At 39.4% G+C, this 15,313-nt stretch overlaps 1 protein-coding gene across 4 annotated transcripts in view; it reads right to left on the minus strand.

The window, feature by feature from the left end:
• ERC2 (ELKS/RAB6-interacting/CAST family member 2) overlaps positions 1 to 15,313 on the minus strand; it is a 907,860-nt gene that overhangs the window by 346,348 nt on the left and 546,199 nt on the right. For all 4 annotated transcript variants that reach the window (XM_032868346.1, XM_032868345.1, XM_032868344.1 and 1 more), the window contains one exon: positions 8,356 to 8,516. In XM_032868346.1, coding sequence (XP_032724237.1) covers positions 8,356 to 8,516 — 161 coding nt within the window. The remainder of the gene's footprint in view (positions 1 to 8,355; positions 8,517 to 15,313) is intronic.

The raw sequence follows: 15,313 nt of genomic DNA on the forward strand, positions 1-15,313 counted from the left end.
TAACATAAAGTATGGTGGCTGGAATTATTTAAGCTCTACAATTCACAAGCATTCAGATTATTTAACTGCTGATTATGATTATTTAAGATGAAAGATTACACCACTTTAGCTCAGAAAATGTTTGTATTTCCATTAAAAACCACCAGGCCAAGGGCCCTTTTGATTGACATTTTTTCACTATTAAAACTATACATACAGTGCATGTTTTTGGTGAGAAGACAGTATGTCCCTTATTTTGTTTTAAGATAAGGAAGCTGACTTCAAAGGCCTCTTCCAACTAGCTAGCTCTCTTCCAATCCTCCCTCCGAACATCATTCCAGCTTGCTGTCTTGCACCCCAGAAGCAAGTTGGAAGAAGCACCCATATGCCTATTGCCTTCTACTATTTAATCAAAACCAGTCCTGCAATTCCTACACTTAAAATTCTTAACAATGACATCTAAGTTCTTCACTCAGAGACGGTGTGCTCAGTGGTAAAGATCATGGACTATAGTGTTAAACAGACTTGCATTTGAGTTCCAGGTGTCTGGGACTCAGTTTCTGCATCTACGTAATGGGAACAATAACATTCCCTAACTCACAGGAGGTGGCAGCAATGTGCCCCTGCCTGACAAGTAATGAGCACTTAATAAAAGTTTACTGGTAATAGTAATTCCATCACCCAAAGTCTCGCATGCACTGAACAGTATATATGTCTAGGCTAGTTTAATTCTCTGAAGGCATGTGAATCAGAGATAATATATTCCTTGAGGCAAGGAGAGTGGAGGGCTCTTGATTCTACCTGACATGCAATTTAACCAGTAATTTTTTCCCTGTAATGATTTGTGAAACATGTTTCTGCTTGGCTAATACATTTTACATCTAAAGAGTTTTAAGAAAAATAACACAATGTATAAAACTACAGAAAAATTATATTGTGGTCCTAATAGAGAAGACTGTGTCCTAAACCAAGCAGTCATTTTGGCTTTTGGCAAGTTTCTGCATTTAAACACAGTTTCTCAAGGGAAGCACAAAGTAGATTTTGGCATCTCCTAAGTGTCATCCACATTTCAGGTCATTTGTTTAGTGAAATTATGGCTAGAATTCCTCATTGGAAGCACTATGATCACCCTGTTGCTCCCTACCTGGGGATGGAAATTCCCTCCATAGGAAGCAGAAGAGGTGTTTTTTGCTAGCACAGGAATTGCTGACACACCTCGGGAGCTGCCTTCAAAGGCTACAGAGTCTTCCTTCCTCCTTTCTCCTTTCTGTTGACTGAATGTGGACAGGATGGTTGCAGCTAAGACAAAAGTCTTGCATCGGGGTGAAAGCCATATGCTGAGAAAGGCAAAGCATCAAGACAGGAGAAGCGGAGGTCCCCAGTGACTACACGGCTACTTGTATGAGCTTCTGGAATGTGAGGTTTTCTGTTCCTTGCATCTAAAGTTAATTAGACCACTCCACTATTCTAAAGTTATTTTCGTTGCAGTTAAGTTTTACTTATGCACTGTAAACTTTGTGTACAGCAGGTCTTTTCCACTAAAGGCACTAACACACCAACTTCAGGGTTACAAGAGAGAAACAGAAATCATGAGTGATAAGCATTTATGTGACTGTCTGAAGCACAAACCACAATTGATTTTGGATAAGCAGTTCTTTATGACATTTATTTTCCCTCTCTCTGTCACCTGTCCTCAATCAGAGCAGGTAACCTGGAAAGCTGTGATGAGCTTCATCAGTGTACTAGCTGATTCCATTTACTTTTCAAACTGAGCAGGTGGTAAATAGAAACAACCAGACAAATTAGGACATTCTACAACACAATACCATGGGTATTTAATTTTTTTTAAATTGGACATGTTGAAGTTTTTCTAAACGGACCATCAGATACAGAAAGGATTTCATTGTAGCTCCCCTCAAAATGTTGAAAGCATTAGGGGTAATTTGGAATTTGAAGATAGGATCAGTATACGTGAACTATGTGTTTACCTAACATATTAACATGCAACATAACATTATATATTCACTCACACACATACATACATATGCACATACATATATGACATTTTGCCACTTAAAAATCACTTTTTCAGGGCACCTGGGTGGCTCAGTGGGTTAAAGCCTCTGCCTTCGGCTCAGGTCATGATCCCAGGATCCTGGGATCGAGCCCCACATTGGGCTCTCTGCTTGGCAGGGAGCCTGCTTCCCTCTTTTTCTCTCTCTCTGCCTGCCTCTCTGTCTACTTGTGATCTCTCTGTCAAATAAATAAATAAAATATTAAGAAAAAAATCACTTTTTCATAAGTGCATAATTTCATTAAATCCCCATAGCATCTCTGTAAGATGGTGCAACTGAGTTTATTAATTTTAAGTAATGGATGCCTTCAAAACTCCCCTCCCAGGCTTCATTTATCCTGTCCAAATTGCCAGGCACTTAGGATCCCTCTCTAAAGAAATGTGATTTGTCTTTTCTCATGCTGGCATGAAATAAAGAATAAATTGATTTTATCATTTTCTGCACACCCTGCCTCTCCTTTGAAGGGTACTTACCTAATGAGTAGCTCTCTCAAAAAGGTTCCTAGATCAAAGAAGCCAACAGGATGATGCCTTGAAAGAAGCGGCTGCCTCACCTCACTATAAACTTCCTAAGATAGCTTAGTATACACAAAGGCTTCTGAGGCTATCTGGAGAAGATGCCTAAAAGGCAACAATACTGAGTAAATGAAGATGGATCTTACATCATTAGATGAGTTAAAAATATAGAGGTTTTCTTAAAATCTTTATGTAACACAAGCACCAGAAACAACCACAAGTCTGAAATACACACTTTAAATCATATAACTATTAACCAGCTCTCAAAACCCTATTCATTCTGTACTTAATACTAAATTAAACTTATCAGTCAGCCTGCCTATCTGCCTATTAAATTACTATGCTAGTTTAAATCTTCTGAGCAGGCACACACAGATAGATTTTAAGTACTATATCTCATGGTCTTCAATTCCTTTTAGCCACAGATATCAAGTTCACCTGTCACAAATTAAATAATTGAGCTTTGGTTATTGAAATGTAAGCTTATTAACCAGCATTAATAAAACCAAACATATAGAATGATGTTCTAAGTATTATTTTAATAAAATTCCTTTTTTTTAATTTTTTATAATTTTATTTTTTATAAACATATATATATATATTTTTTACCCCCAGGGGTACAGGTCTGTGAATCTCCACGTTTACAAACTTCACAGCACTCACCATAGCACATACCCTACCCAATGTCCATAACCTCCCCCTCCCAACCCCCCTCTGCCCAGCAACCCTCAGTTTGTTTTGTGAAATAAAATTCCTTTTAAAAAGGAGCAAATGTAACAAAGATGAAGCATTAGGAAATGTTGTAGCAAGAGGTTTTAAATATTTTTTTAAGTAAAAGAATAATCTTCTAGGGGCACTTAGGTGGCTCAGTGGGTTAAAGCCTCTGCCTTCGGCTCAGGTCATGATCCCAGGGCCCTGGGATCAAGCCCCACATCGGGTTCTCTGCTCGGTGGGGAGCCTGCTTCCCCCTCTCTCTCTCTGCCTGCCTCTCTGCCTATTTGTGATCTCCGTCAAATAAATAAATAAAATCTTTAAAAAAGAAAAAGAATAATCTTATACACAAAGGAAAGTGAATATAGTGCTCTTCTATGAGAATACAGGGTTGGGGCACCTAGGTGGCTCAGTCCGTACAGCAGCTGACTTCCGGTTTCTGCTCAGGTCATGATCTTAGGCTCCTGACATTGAGCCCCACATCAGGCTCCACGCTCAGTGGGAAGTCTGCTTGAGATTTTCTCTCTCTCCCTCTGCCTCCCCTCCACTGTTGTGCACTCTCTCTATCAAATAAATAAATCTTTAAAAGAAAAAAAAAAAAGAAAGAAAATGCAGGTTGGGGACTGTCAGTTCCTTCCAGTGTCAGAATAATGACAAGCAATTAGGATACTAACCAATAAAAACCAAACTAAATGGGGAGGTGTTGGGAGGAAGAATCCTATATGAAATACAGTCAAAGGCTCTCCTCTGACCTAGGTCTCTAAAAGGGTTCTCAGTCTAGGAAATTACACTGAATTTTCCATGTTCCTCTTTATCCCAAAGACCTACAAGGGTCCCTTACCTTTGGATTAGCTTTCTAAGTGGGATTCCAAATTTCCTTGGTTATAGGAAAAAAATATTTTTCTCATCTATCTATTCATTTATTTGCTTATTAGTTCATTCATTTCCTCCACTCATTTTACTAAAGTGCAAGCTTGATCAGGTGGGATTTTTCTGTTTGTTCACTTAGAACAACCCTTGCCACATAGTAGGTACTCAATGAATATGAATTTTTGTGCTAATTCATCCTTTCATTCCTCAAAAGTTTATAAAATGTCTACCACATGACAGGTTCTAGATATCCAACATTAAAAAGAAATTACACTATAAATAAAATAAAACCAACTCATGAGAAATCTTTAAATTAGAGGAATCAAGCAATATTTTCTCATTCTAAATTCAGTCTAAATTTAAACTAAGAAGATAATTTCCTGCACTGCTCCAGGAGAATGAGAGGGAAAAATGCAGATGTTTATGGCACATGTCCGAAGATGATAAAACACAAAACAAAACACTGGTTATAAATGAAACAGCTGGGTTGTGGGGGTAGTTATCAAAAGGTAGCATGAGGGATCTTTGTAATGATGGAATAATTCTATATCTTTAACAGTGGTTACACAAATTTACACATGTGATGAAATTGCATATAACTAAATATGTACACAAAACAAGTGCATTTAAACACAGAGAAATCTGAATAAAGTTGGTAAATTGTACCAATATCCATTTCTTGGTGTGATCCTATGCTATAATTTATAATTATTCAAAATGTTACTATTGAGGAAAATGATTTCTTATAACTTATAAATGATAAATGATTTCTTATAACTGCATATCAATTTATAATTACTTAAAATTAAGTTAATAAGATAGAACAGCAGAATGCTTATCAAAACATTCTTTATATTGGCAAAACATTAAAAGAAAAACCAAGACAAGTGGCAATATTACACAGAAAGCCATTTCGGTTCCATATAAGTACCAGTGAGGTATCTGCAAGTGCCAGTGGGAATGGTGTTCACCAGGGCCTGGTGAATTCCCTAGTAGTAATTACATGGATTGGAGTCTGGTTTATGCACGCTGGGAGGCTGGACCCAGCTGCTTTCCAATTTTAAAACTCTGTGACATTTGATTTTACAACGAATTTAACAGACACCACCTTTCATTTCAAAAGCCCCTTTTATGTTTCAAAGCACTTTCACACATGCTGATCTATATTCATTTTCAGTTCAGTACTTTAAAAAAAAATCCTGTCTGTATAACAATTCTATAGAGTAGGCAAAGCAGTTATTATCACCTCCATGTTACTGAAGGGAAAACTGAGATAACCAGGTAGTGATCTCCTTCAATATTATGGGTAAGTTAACATACCCCAGCTCCTTTCTCCTGACTCACAGCCCCACCCCTGCATCCTCTAACACCATACAACCTCTCCCTTCCTACACGGATTGGGAATAGCTAGACTTTGCCTAAAATTGCTTACAGGATGCCTGCCAAGTTGAAAGAAAACCAATAGGGCGCCTGGGTGGCTCAGTTAGTTAAGCATCTGCCTTCGACCCAGGTCCTGATCCCGGGGTCCTGGAATCGAGCCCTGTGTCAGTCTCCCTGCTCAGTGGGAGAGTCTGCTTCCCTTTCCCCCTACCCCTACTGATGCGTTCTCTTTCTCTCACTTTTGCTCTCAAATAAATAAAACCTTAAAAAAAAAAGAGAGAGAGACCCAATAATACTTTTCACAAGTGACAGTAAATACTGACAGGGATATACCCATCTGAGTTTTTCCACTAACTTATTTTGACTCAGTTAATGTCCAGTAACCAATATGTCAACTCAGCTTAAAAATCAGGATTGATCAAACCAATTGGTTGACTTGAACAGCCCAGGAGGCTCCTGAATCTAATTGGGATTTTTGGTCAATAGAATTCCCCATACCTGTGTCCCCATAGTCCTGGGAAGGAGCCCAGAAGTGGGGCTTCTGGGCCAGTTAAATAGTGAATAGGGTCCATATTGGGCTCAATGAAGCAGGGCTTTGTTACTTTTACCAAAGGAATTAACAGAAGAATTCTGTATTTATTTTGCAGTGGCAGAAGATTAAGCACTTGAGCAATAATGTGGCAATTCACCAAAAGAGGTCTTAGTTAGGTGCTATCTGAAATCATGAAATTAAGTGGGAAAACATACACACGGAAAAGGTTTATATGTTTAAGAAAAATAAATCCAAATTTTAGATAAATGATACTCTTCACAAAATATACTAAACAAATGACATATTTTCATTGGCTGATAGCGTCATTTACACACATATATCATTTTCTGTGTGCCAAGCCCTCCTGAGGGGCTCTCCTCTCAAACACTCCACGAAAGTCGTTACAGAAGGAAACAGAAAGGCCAGCGATGTTAAGGTCATTTCCCCTAAATCACACAGCCACCAAGTGGAAGCAACAGGATTTCAACCTAGATCTGATGACTCCCAAATCGGTGTGCTTCACTGTTACTCACTCTCTCAAAACGCTGAAAATATATGTCCTTTTTATAAACAAGACATAATGGACATTTCCTTAAAAAGCCGTAATAAATCACTCCAAGAGATACAGAGTTAACTTGGAGATCACTGAGAACAATGAGAGAAACTAGGCTGAACTTCACACATCACAACACACAAGGGGGCAGAAGTGGGGCTGGTGAATGGAAAAGAATAAAAAGCCTGAAGGAATCAATGTACTGCTATTGTTAATAAATTATTGTTCAAGCTGGTAATGTCACAGATGTTTGAAATACTCCTCCTCTTAGCTACATAAAATCCAGTCTTTGCACTCAATCTACTCACTCATTCGATAAACAATTATTGACCATTTACCATATGCTGGGCACTGTTCTAGGCATTATGACAACCACAGTGACTCAAACTGAAGAAAGTTTCAGGCTTGGTGGAATGCACATAAACTCCATGAGAAAATAAGTCAGTAGAAAGGGACCTTGATGTAGAAGATTTCAGTTTTAATCCTGGCCAGAATGGCCTTAAGCAAATTACTTGAAATCTCTCTGAATCTCAGTTCCCTCACTTCTAAACTGAGGATAATAATATCTGTTTTTATTATGTATTATTTATTAGGAAAAATGCAAGTTTATGTATTAAAAAAACTACTTATCCTTTGGTCTTGGAGAAACTGAGGTAGTTGACAAGGAATGAAAGTTTTGTCCTCATTATTAAATCCTTCAAAATATTTCATTCCATATTTTCCATGATCTAAGCTTTCTGGGTTTAATGTTAACCATGTGTAAGACTTATGGGGTCAGGATAAGGTCATGCTTCCATACCTAGCCACCAATTTCAAAGTCTATGTTACAGGCTTAAAATGCCATAATTATGTACATTTCCCTTACTGTGGAAGGAAGTTAAATTATATCTTAGTGATTATTTCATCTTAACTTATAGAGAGAGTTGCTGCTTCTTGCCTACTTCTTTAGGAACAGATCCACAGCCAAGTGATTATTTCTAAAATCTTTGAGCAATTTTCTTCCCTATGTTCTTCCATGGTGATATTATTTTGTTTTAAGAATGAAATAAGAGCTAGGTGGAGATGGGTGTGTCACAGGACCACAGGAAGTATCACTGCCCAGCATGAGGTCATACTTTATAGATTAAATCAAAGAAAGAGATTGGTTCCTGTCTCCCCCTACCCCTCACCTACCCTACCCTGGGGTGAGGGGGAAGAGGTAGCAGGGGGATTTCCAAGTCTGTTTTTATCAGCCCAGCAAATCAGAGTCCTTGCTTTCTAAACAAAGAGGTGCCAACCTTGAGACTATGGAAGCCAGCACAAGCTACGCATTGTACACATGTGAAAAGAATATAATTAACAAAGTTATAGTCACAATTAGGAAATACCTCCTCAGAAAAGTTTCCACTTAACTCTGAGCAGCACTCAAATTACTATTGTGCTTAATGAGGCTTCTGTCTCTTGGCCAGCTCAGACCTTTGAGACAAATCTAAGAATAACAGCGCCGTCCGCAAAACACAGACGCACAAAATTTAATTCTGGATTTTTTTTTTTTTTGAATAACAGATATGAAAAATGTACAAATTGGGACATGGAAGCTATAACTAAAAAAAAAAAAATAAGCATAGTCACGGAAATGAATAGTTAAGTGCTGGGCAGATTATTCTTTCTTCAAAATCTTTGTCTTTTCTAGCCTTCCTTTCCCCATCCCTGAAGAAAAGTTAGAAAAGAAAAACCAGGAAAACAAAAATGGGTACTCACTTCATCTCCAGGATCTCCTCCAGCTGTTTTCTCCTTTCTATCCGGAGGTTGGCCAAATGGGCTTCTTTTTCAGCTAGAGACTGCTGCGTGGAGGCCAGGCGTGCCTTGGTGGCATCCAGTTCCTGTCTGGTCTTCTCCAACGCACTCATCAGTTCCTCTATCTGAAAGGCACAGGGAACATGGTGTGTTATTTCTCCTTCATTCAAGCACCAGGCCTTCCTTGCTAGCCTGTATTCTGATAGACACAAAGGAATCATAGCCATCCTTGAACTGGACACTGTATCTTAGAGTCCAATCTTTCTTTGTCACTGGTTGAAGATAAATGTTTCAACACAAGAAATGTCCAAATTTCTCCAGGGTCCTCATTCAATTGGATTATCCAATAACCTTTATAGAAACTATTTAATATACTTATTGGTAGTGGAAGGTAACTGGCTTGACCCAATTTCAACCTGTGTTTGGCAAAAATCTCAGATACTGCCTCACAGTTGGCGGAAGGCAACTCTCAAAATGCATTTGCCCAGCACAATATACTTTTGTGTGTAGGCCCCAGAGTATTCTGACAGGAAGTTAATCTACGTGTTTCAGATTCATTCATGTTTTAACCTATCAAAAAGTGTTGTTTGGCAAAAGCAATTTGATGTCCAAGGGGCCTCAGGAGCCCCCTCTCACCTAACCTCCCTGACTCACATTCAGGAAGCAAGGTTTGGCCAAAGGTAAACAGAATTCCAGCCACAAAAGGTTCAAGTTTGGTTTGCCCCTGAAGTTTGAGAGGGTTCTAAACTTGAAATAAATGACATGTAACTTTTATAGGGTGCTAATACACCATAGAAATAAGCCAGACTATCAGATATCTAGGATTTTTAGCCAGGTCCCAAAAAATTGGACCAGGGAGCCCCAAGGCAAGGCCTTATTCTCCCTAAACCATTGGGGGCTTTTAAAAGCCAACACACAACAAAGAGTGCTGGTGTTTACGTCTGTTCCAGAGACTTCCGTGGAGTGAGCCAGTGAAATGCCATCCTTTGCACAGATGCAGGCCGCATCCACCCTGCTGATTTAAAACAATGGTTCCAGGAAGTTTCTAGATTGATATTTGGGTTTCTAAGCCACCGTCCCACTTCCAGCTGAACTTGGCAGAATGGGATCATCCATCACTAAAGTCAACAGAACACCCTTCAAAATGTGTCAATGACATGTGAGGTTCCAATTCATAAAGACTTTCTACACAATTTCTTCAGTTCTACATGGAATTTTTTCAGAATAAGCATTATAGTTCACATCCAAGGTAAATTATATGCTTTTAAGATGCAGAAAACCCTCCATTTTTCCCTGATAAAAAGAGGAATTTGATGACTGTATAATGTAAATCAAAGCCAAAACCAAAAACAGTTTAAAAAGCAAGGAATATGAAGGTTAACCATGAAAGTCCCAGAACCACACCTGCCTAATTGTAGAATAAATAGCATTATTTAACTTTAGAAATATACAAAATTTTAAAAGCAATTGTAATATTTATATCTCATATAAATTTATAGAATATGATAAATATGACTAGCAGCCCTTCAACAAAGCAATGCTTGGTGAGCCTGAAACAGGTATCTTTCCTCTTCTCCCCCCGCCTATTTTTGATAGCAGCATAAAAAAAGATCAGAATTATGGTCATTCTAAGTGCCAACTCGGATTCAGTTTGCCTAACCCTCTACGGGATGGACTGTGTCCTCATGACCCCATTTCCTTTCGTAAATTGCTCTCTATTCCAAATGCACTATTGATCTCAGAGAAGAGGGAGACTATCCAGGATTCTCACCTGCTAAATCCCTCTCTCATTAAGTTGACACTGACCTGTCTGTAATCCACAGATAAAGAGCCACTCAACTGGCTTTCCCAGTGCTTAGTTCACACACCACTTTACTGCTTGGGGCCAGCCCCAGCTAGTTTTATATTATCCCAACTTTAACAATTACACTTTAGAGTTTAATGACTTGCAGTCTTCCCTGGTCATTTCAGCAATAACCACATACAAAAACCTGGGCGCCTAAGAAATACGGTCCAGAGTTTTTACTGATGGAGATGACATTGGCTTCTAGCATCAGTAACTCCTAATATGAGGTAAGACTACTATTCTCAACACCTAGCAAGCAGAGCCTCCAGTAGTTTCCTAGGCCAAGGCCTACGGCTCCTCCAAATTCACATACCCCAGGCCAGTGAGTATTGTATACTGCGGACCACTGGGGTCACTGGCCTCAGATACACAGTCTTCACAAAGCCACTGTTTCTCTCTGTGACTTTGTACTAATGATCACTTGATTCTTTGAGTCTCAGTTTCCTACTGATGACCATGATACCTCCAGGTTAAACACCTAGAGTTCTGAAAACTATTTCCTTCGCTACCAAAACAGGACCATTAAAAAACAAGAAATGTTTTCTCTCTTGTGGTGGCCATTAGGGTGGATTAACAATATTCCAGTTCTCCTCTGTAGGGGCACATGGTAGGGCCAAACTTCCCCACTCTGTTTTAATTGAGGTGAGGCTTTGGTCAATAAAATCATTGACATTTTCAGGTAGAAGCATTTAAGTGCTAGTACTTAAGCCCAACCTTCCCTTTTCCCTGTGATAACAGAAGTGTGTTTCAGATGATGTCTCCTTCAGCCTGAGTCTCCCAGTGACCACAGTGAAGCTCAAGGTCAACCCACATCACATAAGCAAGGTATAAATCTCTCTTGCAACAACTACACCATGAGATGATGGACTGTCTGGCTGTTACCCTAGCCTGGCCTGGGCTGTCTTGACTGGTAAACCATACATTTATTATCAAGTGCCCCAAATCTGCCTCCATCTCCCCACCAGTCCCCTCTCATCAAGAAAGAAAATTGCTTTTCACTTTTGCTATCCTGTGGACACTCTACACTTGCAAGCCATTGGTACCTTCCTTCTTGCCACATTTTTTTTTTTTTAAAGAAAGATTTTGTTTATTGATTAGAGAGAGGAAAAACATGAGCAGAGGGCAGGGTAGAGGAAGAGATACAGGCAAACTCCCTGCTGAGCAGGGTGCCTGACACAGAGCTCAATCCCAGGACCCTAACTAAGATCGTGACCTGAGCTTAAGGTAGATAGATGCCTAAGCCACTGAGCCACCTAGGCGCCCCCTACATGTCTTCTCTTAATGTACTGTTTGCACAGCCAACTTCTTTCCCTCACTTGATATAACATTTTAGCTGACTGTGTATATGTACCTTGTGCCTTAAAAAACACCAGATTAGAATCTCAGCTCCATCACTTACTATGTGACTCACACAAGTTCCTATATCTCTTTCAGAGTCACTTTCAGGGGACCATGCTGCTTATTCTGTTCCATATTTATGGGCATTAAGTGAGATGATGTAGCCCTATATTTATATATATTATTTATTCTTCTTCTAACTTATGTTAATAAAATGATTTTTCTTCTGATAATGAGAATAAAGTACACTCATCATACAAATTATAAAAGACAGATATAAAAATTTCAAATTTCTCTTTTTATTTAAGATTAAATAATGACATTCTTTTTCATTAAGATCACCCAAAATCCTACCACCTGGAAATAAACACTATACACATTTGGTTGTAATTTCTCCTTCTCCCCCCAACACTGTGTGTGTGTGTGTGTGTGTGTATGTATGAGAGAGAGAGAGAGAGAGAGAAAGAGACTGGGATGTTATACACAATTTTCTAAATAGTTTTCAATAAATGTATCATGAGAATTTTCCCCTTGTCATTAAATAGTCATTTGTAAACACAGTTTAATGGGTAAGTAGGGTTGTATCCACCCACCATTTTCCTAAAACCAACTCTTCCCTTGAGTTCTATAAAGGTCTCTTTTAGACTGAAAACCTAGTTCTTGTGTTTCTTTAGTAAATTCTTCATCTTCCTGCGGTCTATAATTGGATTCTTCCTCTTATTACTCTGTCCTAGAGACATTTTCTTCATCCATGTGGATTCTTAGCAGGAAAATGAAGTCTGTCTCCACACTTCTCACCTATATACAGATAGCTTTCAAACTTTATCTTTTACTACCTTGACCTCTTTCACATATACCTAACTACCTGTTGATCACTTCCATTTGGATGTCCCAGTATCACTTTAAATGTAAGATAACCAAAAGCCAACTCATGATCCATATACACCCACCTAAACCAAATCCCTACCACCCACTTCTTGCTCTCCCAACCTGTCACTAATACACTCCCTAACACATCTACAGGTCCAACACCCTGATCTTTACTCAGTTACTCATGTTTAAGACCTCAGAACCTCATCTGTCTCCTCTCCTTCTTCTTTTATTTTCTATTCATCATCAAGTCTTATAGCTCTATTTTGGAAATGCTTCTCAGATCCACATTCTTTTTTTTTTTTTTTGAAGATTTTATTTATTTATTTGAGAGAGAGTGAGAGGGTACAAGTGGGGGGTGGGAGGAGAGGGAGAAGCAGGCTCCCCACTGAGCAGTGAGCCTGATGCAGGGCTCAACCCCAGAACCCTGGGATCATGACCTGAGCTGAAGGCAGACCCTTAACTGACTGAGCCACCTAGGCATCCCCATCATTCTTTTCTATCATTACTATTGACAACTTAAGCTTAGGTCCCTTTCTCTCCCAGATTTCTGATGGGGTTGAAAGTGTGTGTGTGTGTGTGTGTGTGTGTGTGTGTATGTATTCCTAGCCTTTGCCTGTACCCCCTACCCTAAATAAGGACATGGCTTTGCTTGATCAGCTTCTCCCCATCATAGTGTCTCTCTCAGGTCCATTCCTGGATTTTAGGACATGGAATTAACCAATGGGTAGCAAAGTGAACTTGAGAAACCAAATGCAAAGGTACAGAACTTTGAAGCACAGGCTATGATGATCTATGTGACAAAAAGTGGGAGAAAGAAGTCAGAAGGGAAAGAGGACAAATGAGCCCTGAGACTGGGGACAGAGACAGGTTTTTGTTTTAAGGGCAGGATAAGGAAATTGTGAAGAAGAGAAAAGGGGAAGGAGGAAAAAGTTGAGAGGGGCTATTCCTGGGGCCCCTTCAATGTTTTCCTAAGACACAAATTAAAGAATGAGACTACCCTTTTGATTTTTTTCAGCTGTTTTGACTATGTGTGTTTGTAAGTATATTTAAACTGGGCCCTATGGGTCTGGGATTCAAAGATGTCCCATAGGATTCACTGTCATAACTTATCTCTACTGCCGAGACACTATACCTAAACCACCAATATTTTGTTAAAAATATCACTGGCCTAGCTCCAACATCTCACAGAGCTCCCAATTACCAACAGTAGTAGTTTTCAAAATGTGTTCCTTGAGCACCAGATGTTCCCGAGTGCATCTAAGGGCTGATAAATAGGTCAGTGGCATGGGACGAGGAGTGTGAATTAGCAGAGAACTTTTTCACCATCTCACACTCACAGGGAGTTGTTCTACTTCTGTTTGACATATAGAATTCTACTCAGGATTTTGAATTTTTTGAAAGAAATTAACATATTTTAAAATTCTGAGAAAGATTAAAGCACGATTATGAAGCCAGACTGTACTAATAACACCTGTTTTACCACGTATTAGTCATAGAACCTGGGAACGGGTCTGAATTTTCTCATCTGGACAATAGTACTTCTCATAAGAGTTACTGCAAGTATTAAATGAAGTGATTAAATTAAAATAAATTAAATAAGTGAGTGTACAGTTCTTAGTACAGACATTGGCAAATATGAAAACAGAAGAGGCAGCACAGCATAGTGGTTACAAAACAGGAATTCGGGAGCTAGCTTACCACTTACAATCTGTGCCACTCTGAGTGAGTTACAAAAGTTCACTAAGGCTCAGGTTCCTCATGTGTGATGGGAGAGCAACAACAGAACTTAGCTCACAGGGTTTCTGTAAAGATTCAATGGGTTAACATCTGTGACCCTGTAAAAACAATGCCTAGGACTTGGTGCCATAGAAATGTCAGCTCTTATTTATACAGTGCCTGGTAAGTATTCAACCCATTTCATGTTTATTGCTGAATTCAAATATTGTGCTTCTTGTCACCTATCTGCAAATGCATATGCATGCATACACAAACACACATACGCATGCACAGCCCTGGATTGCCCCACAATGACCCCCCTCGAGTTACCAAAATCACCCCACCTTTAAGGCTCTGTCACAGAACCCTGGATTCCTTCACAGCCCTGACACTCCTTCCAGTGTCCATACTCAATAAATAGCTGCAGGATGGCAGGAAGGATACAGTGATTAAAAGCTGGAAAAGCACATACCTGGATCAAGTTTTGGTTTCCCAATAGAATCTCTATGACCTGAGGCCAAGCTTAACACAGTGCTTCTTAAACCTGGTTGCACATTAGAATCCTTTGGAAAGATAGTAAGAATTCTGATGCCATGGTTGCATCTCTACCAATTAAATCAAAATGCTGGAGGGTGGGAGTCAGGCTTTTGTATTTTATTAAAGAGGCAGATGATTCCTAAGTGATTCCAAAGTGAAGCCTAGGGTAGGATCCCTGGACATTACTGACCTTTCTCTAAGCTTGCAGTTCCTTCCCTATAAAATGGGGAGGAGATAGAAACTAGTGCACAGCATTGGCACAAGCATAAAGGGAAACAATACACATAAAGCATCCAGCCCTTTCTGCTGGACACCCTGGAAGTGTCTATGACAGTTACCATTGTCCCTGGGAGGGGTTCCTAGCCACATTACCTCCATCCAACCTAAGTACCAAGCACCAATTCTTACTGTCTACTCTTGACTTTCTACCATTTAATTAAATACCACTTCACATTTCTGCACAACTTTTCATGTGGATGCTAAGTTGCTACAACTGGATCGTAATCCCCTGGAGGGCAAGGACCACACCTCCATCCTCTTTGGAAGCCCCTTTGGCCCTTGACTCAGTAAGTACATGCAGGATGGCAGGAAGGGGAGTGCAAAGGCGCGATT

Source organism: Lontra canadensis, unplaced genomic scaffold (assembly GCF_010015895.1).
Source record: "Lontra canadensis isolate GAN:19392208 unplaced genomic scaffold, GSC_riverotter_1.0 scaffold35, whole genome shotgun sequence".
NCBI lineage: Eukaryota > Metazoa > Chordata > Mammalia > Carnivora > Mustelidae > Lontra > Lontra canadensis.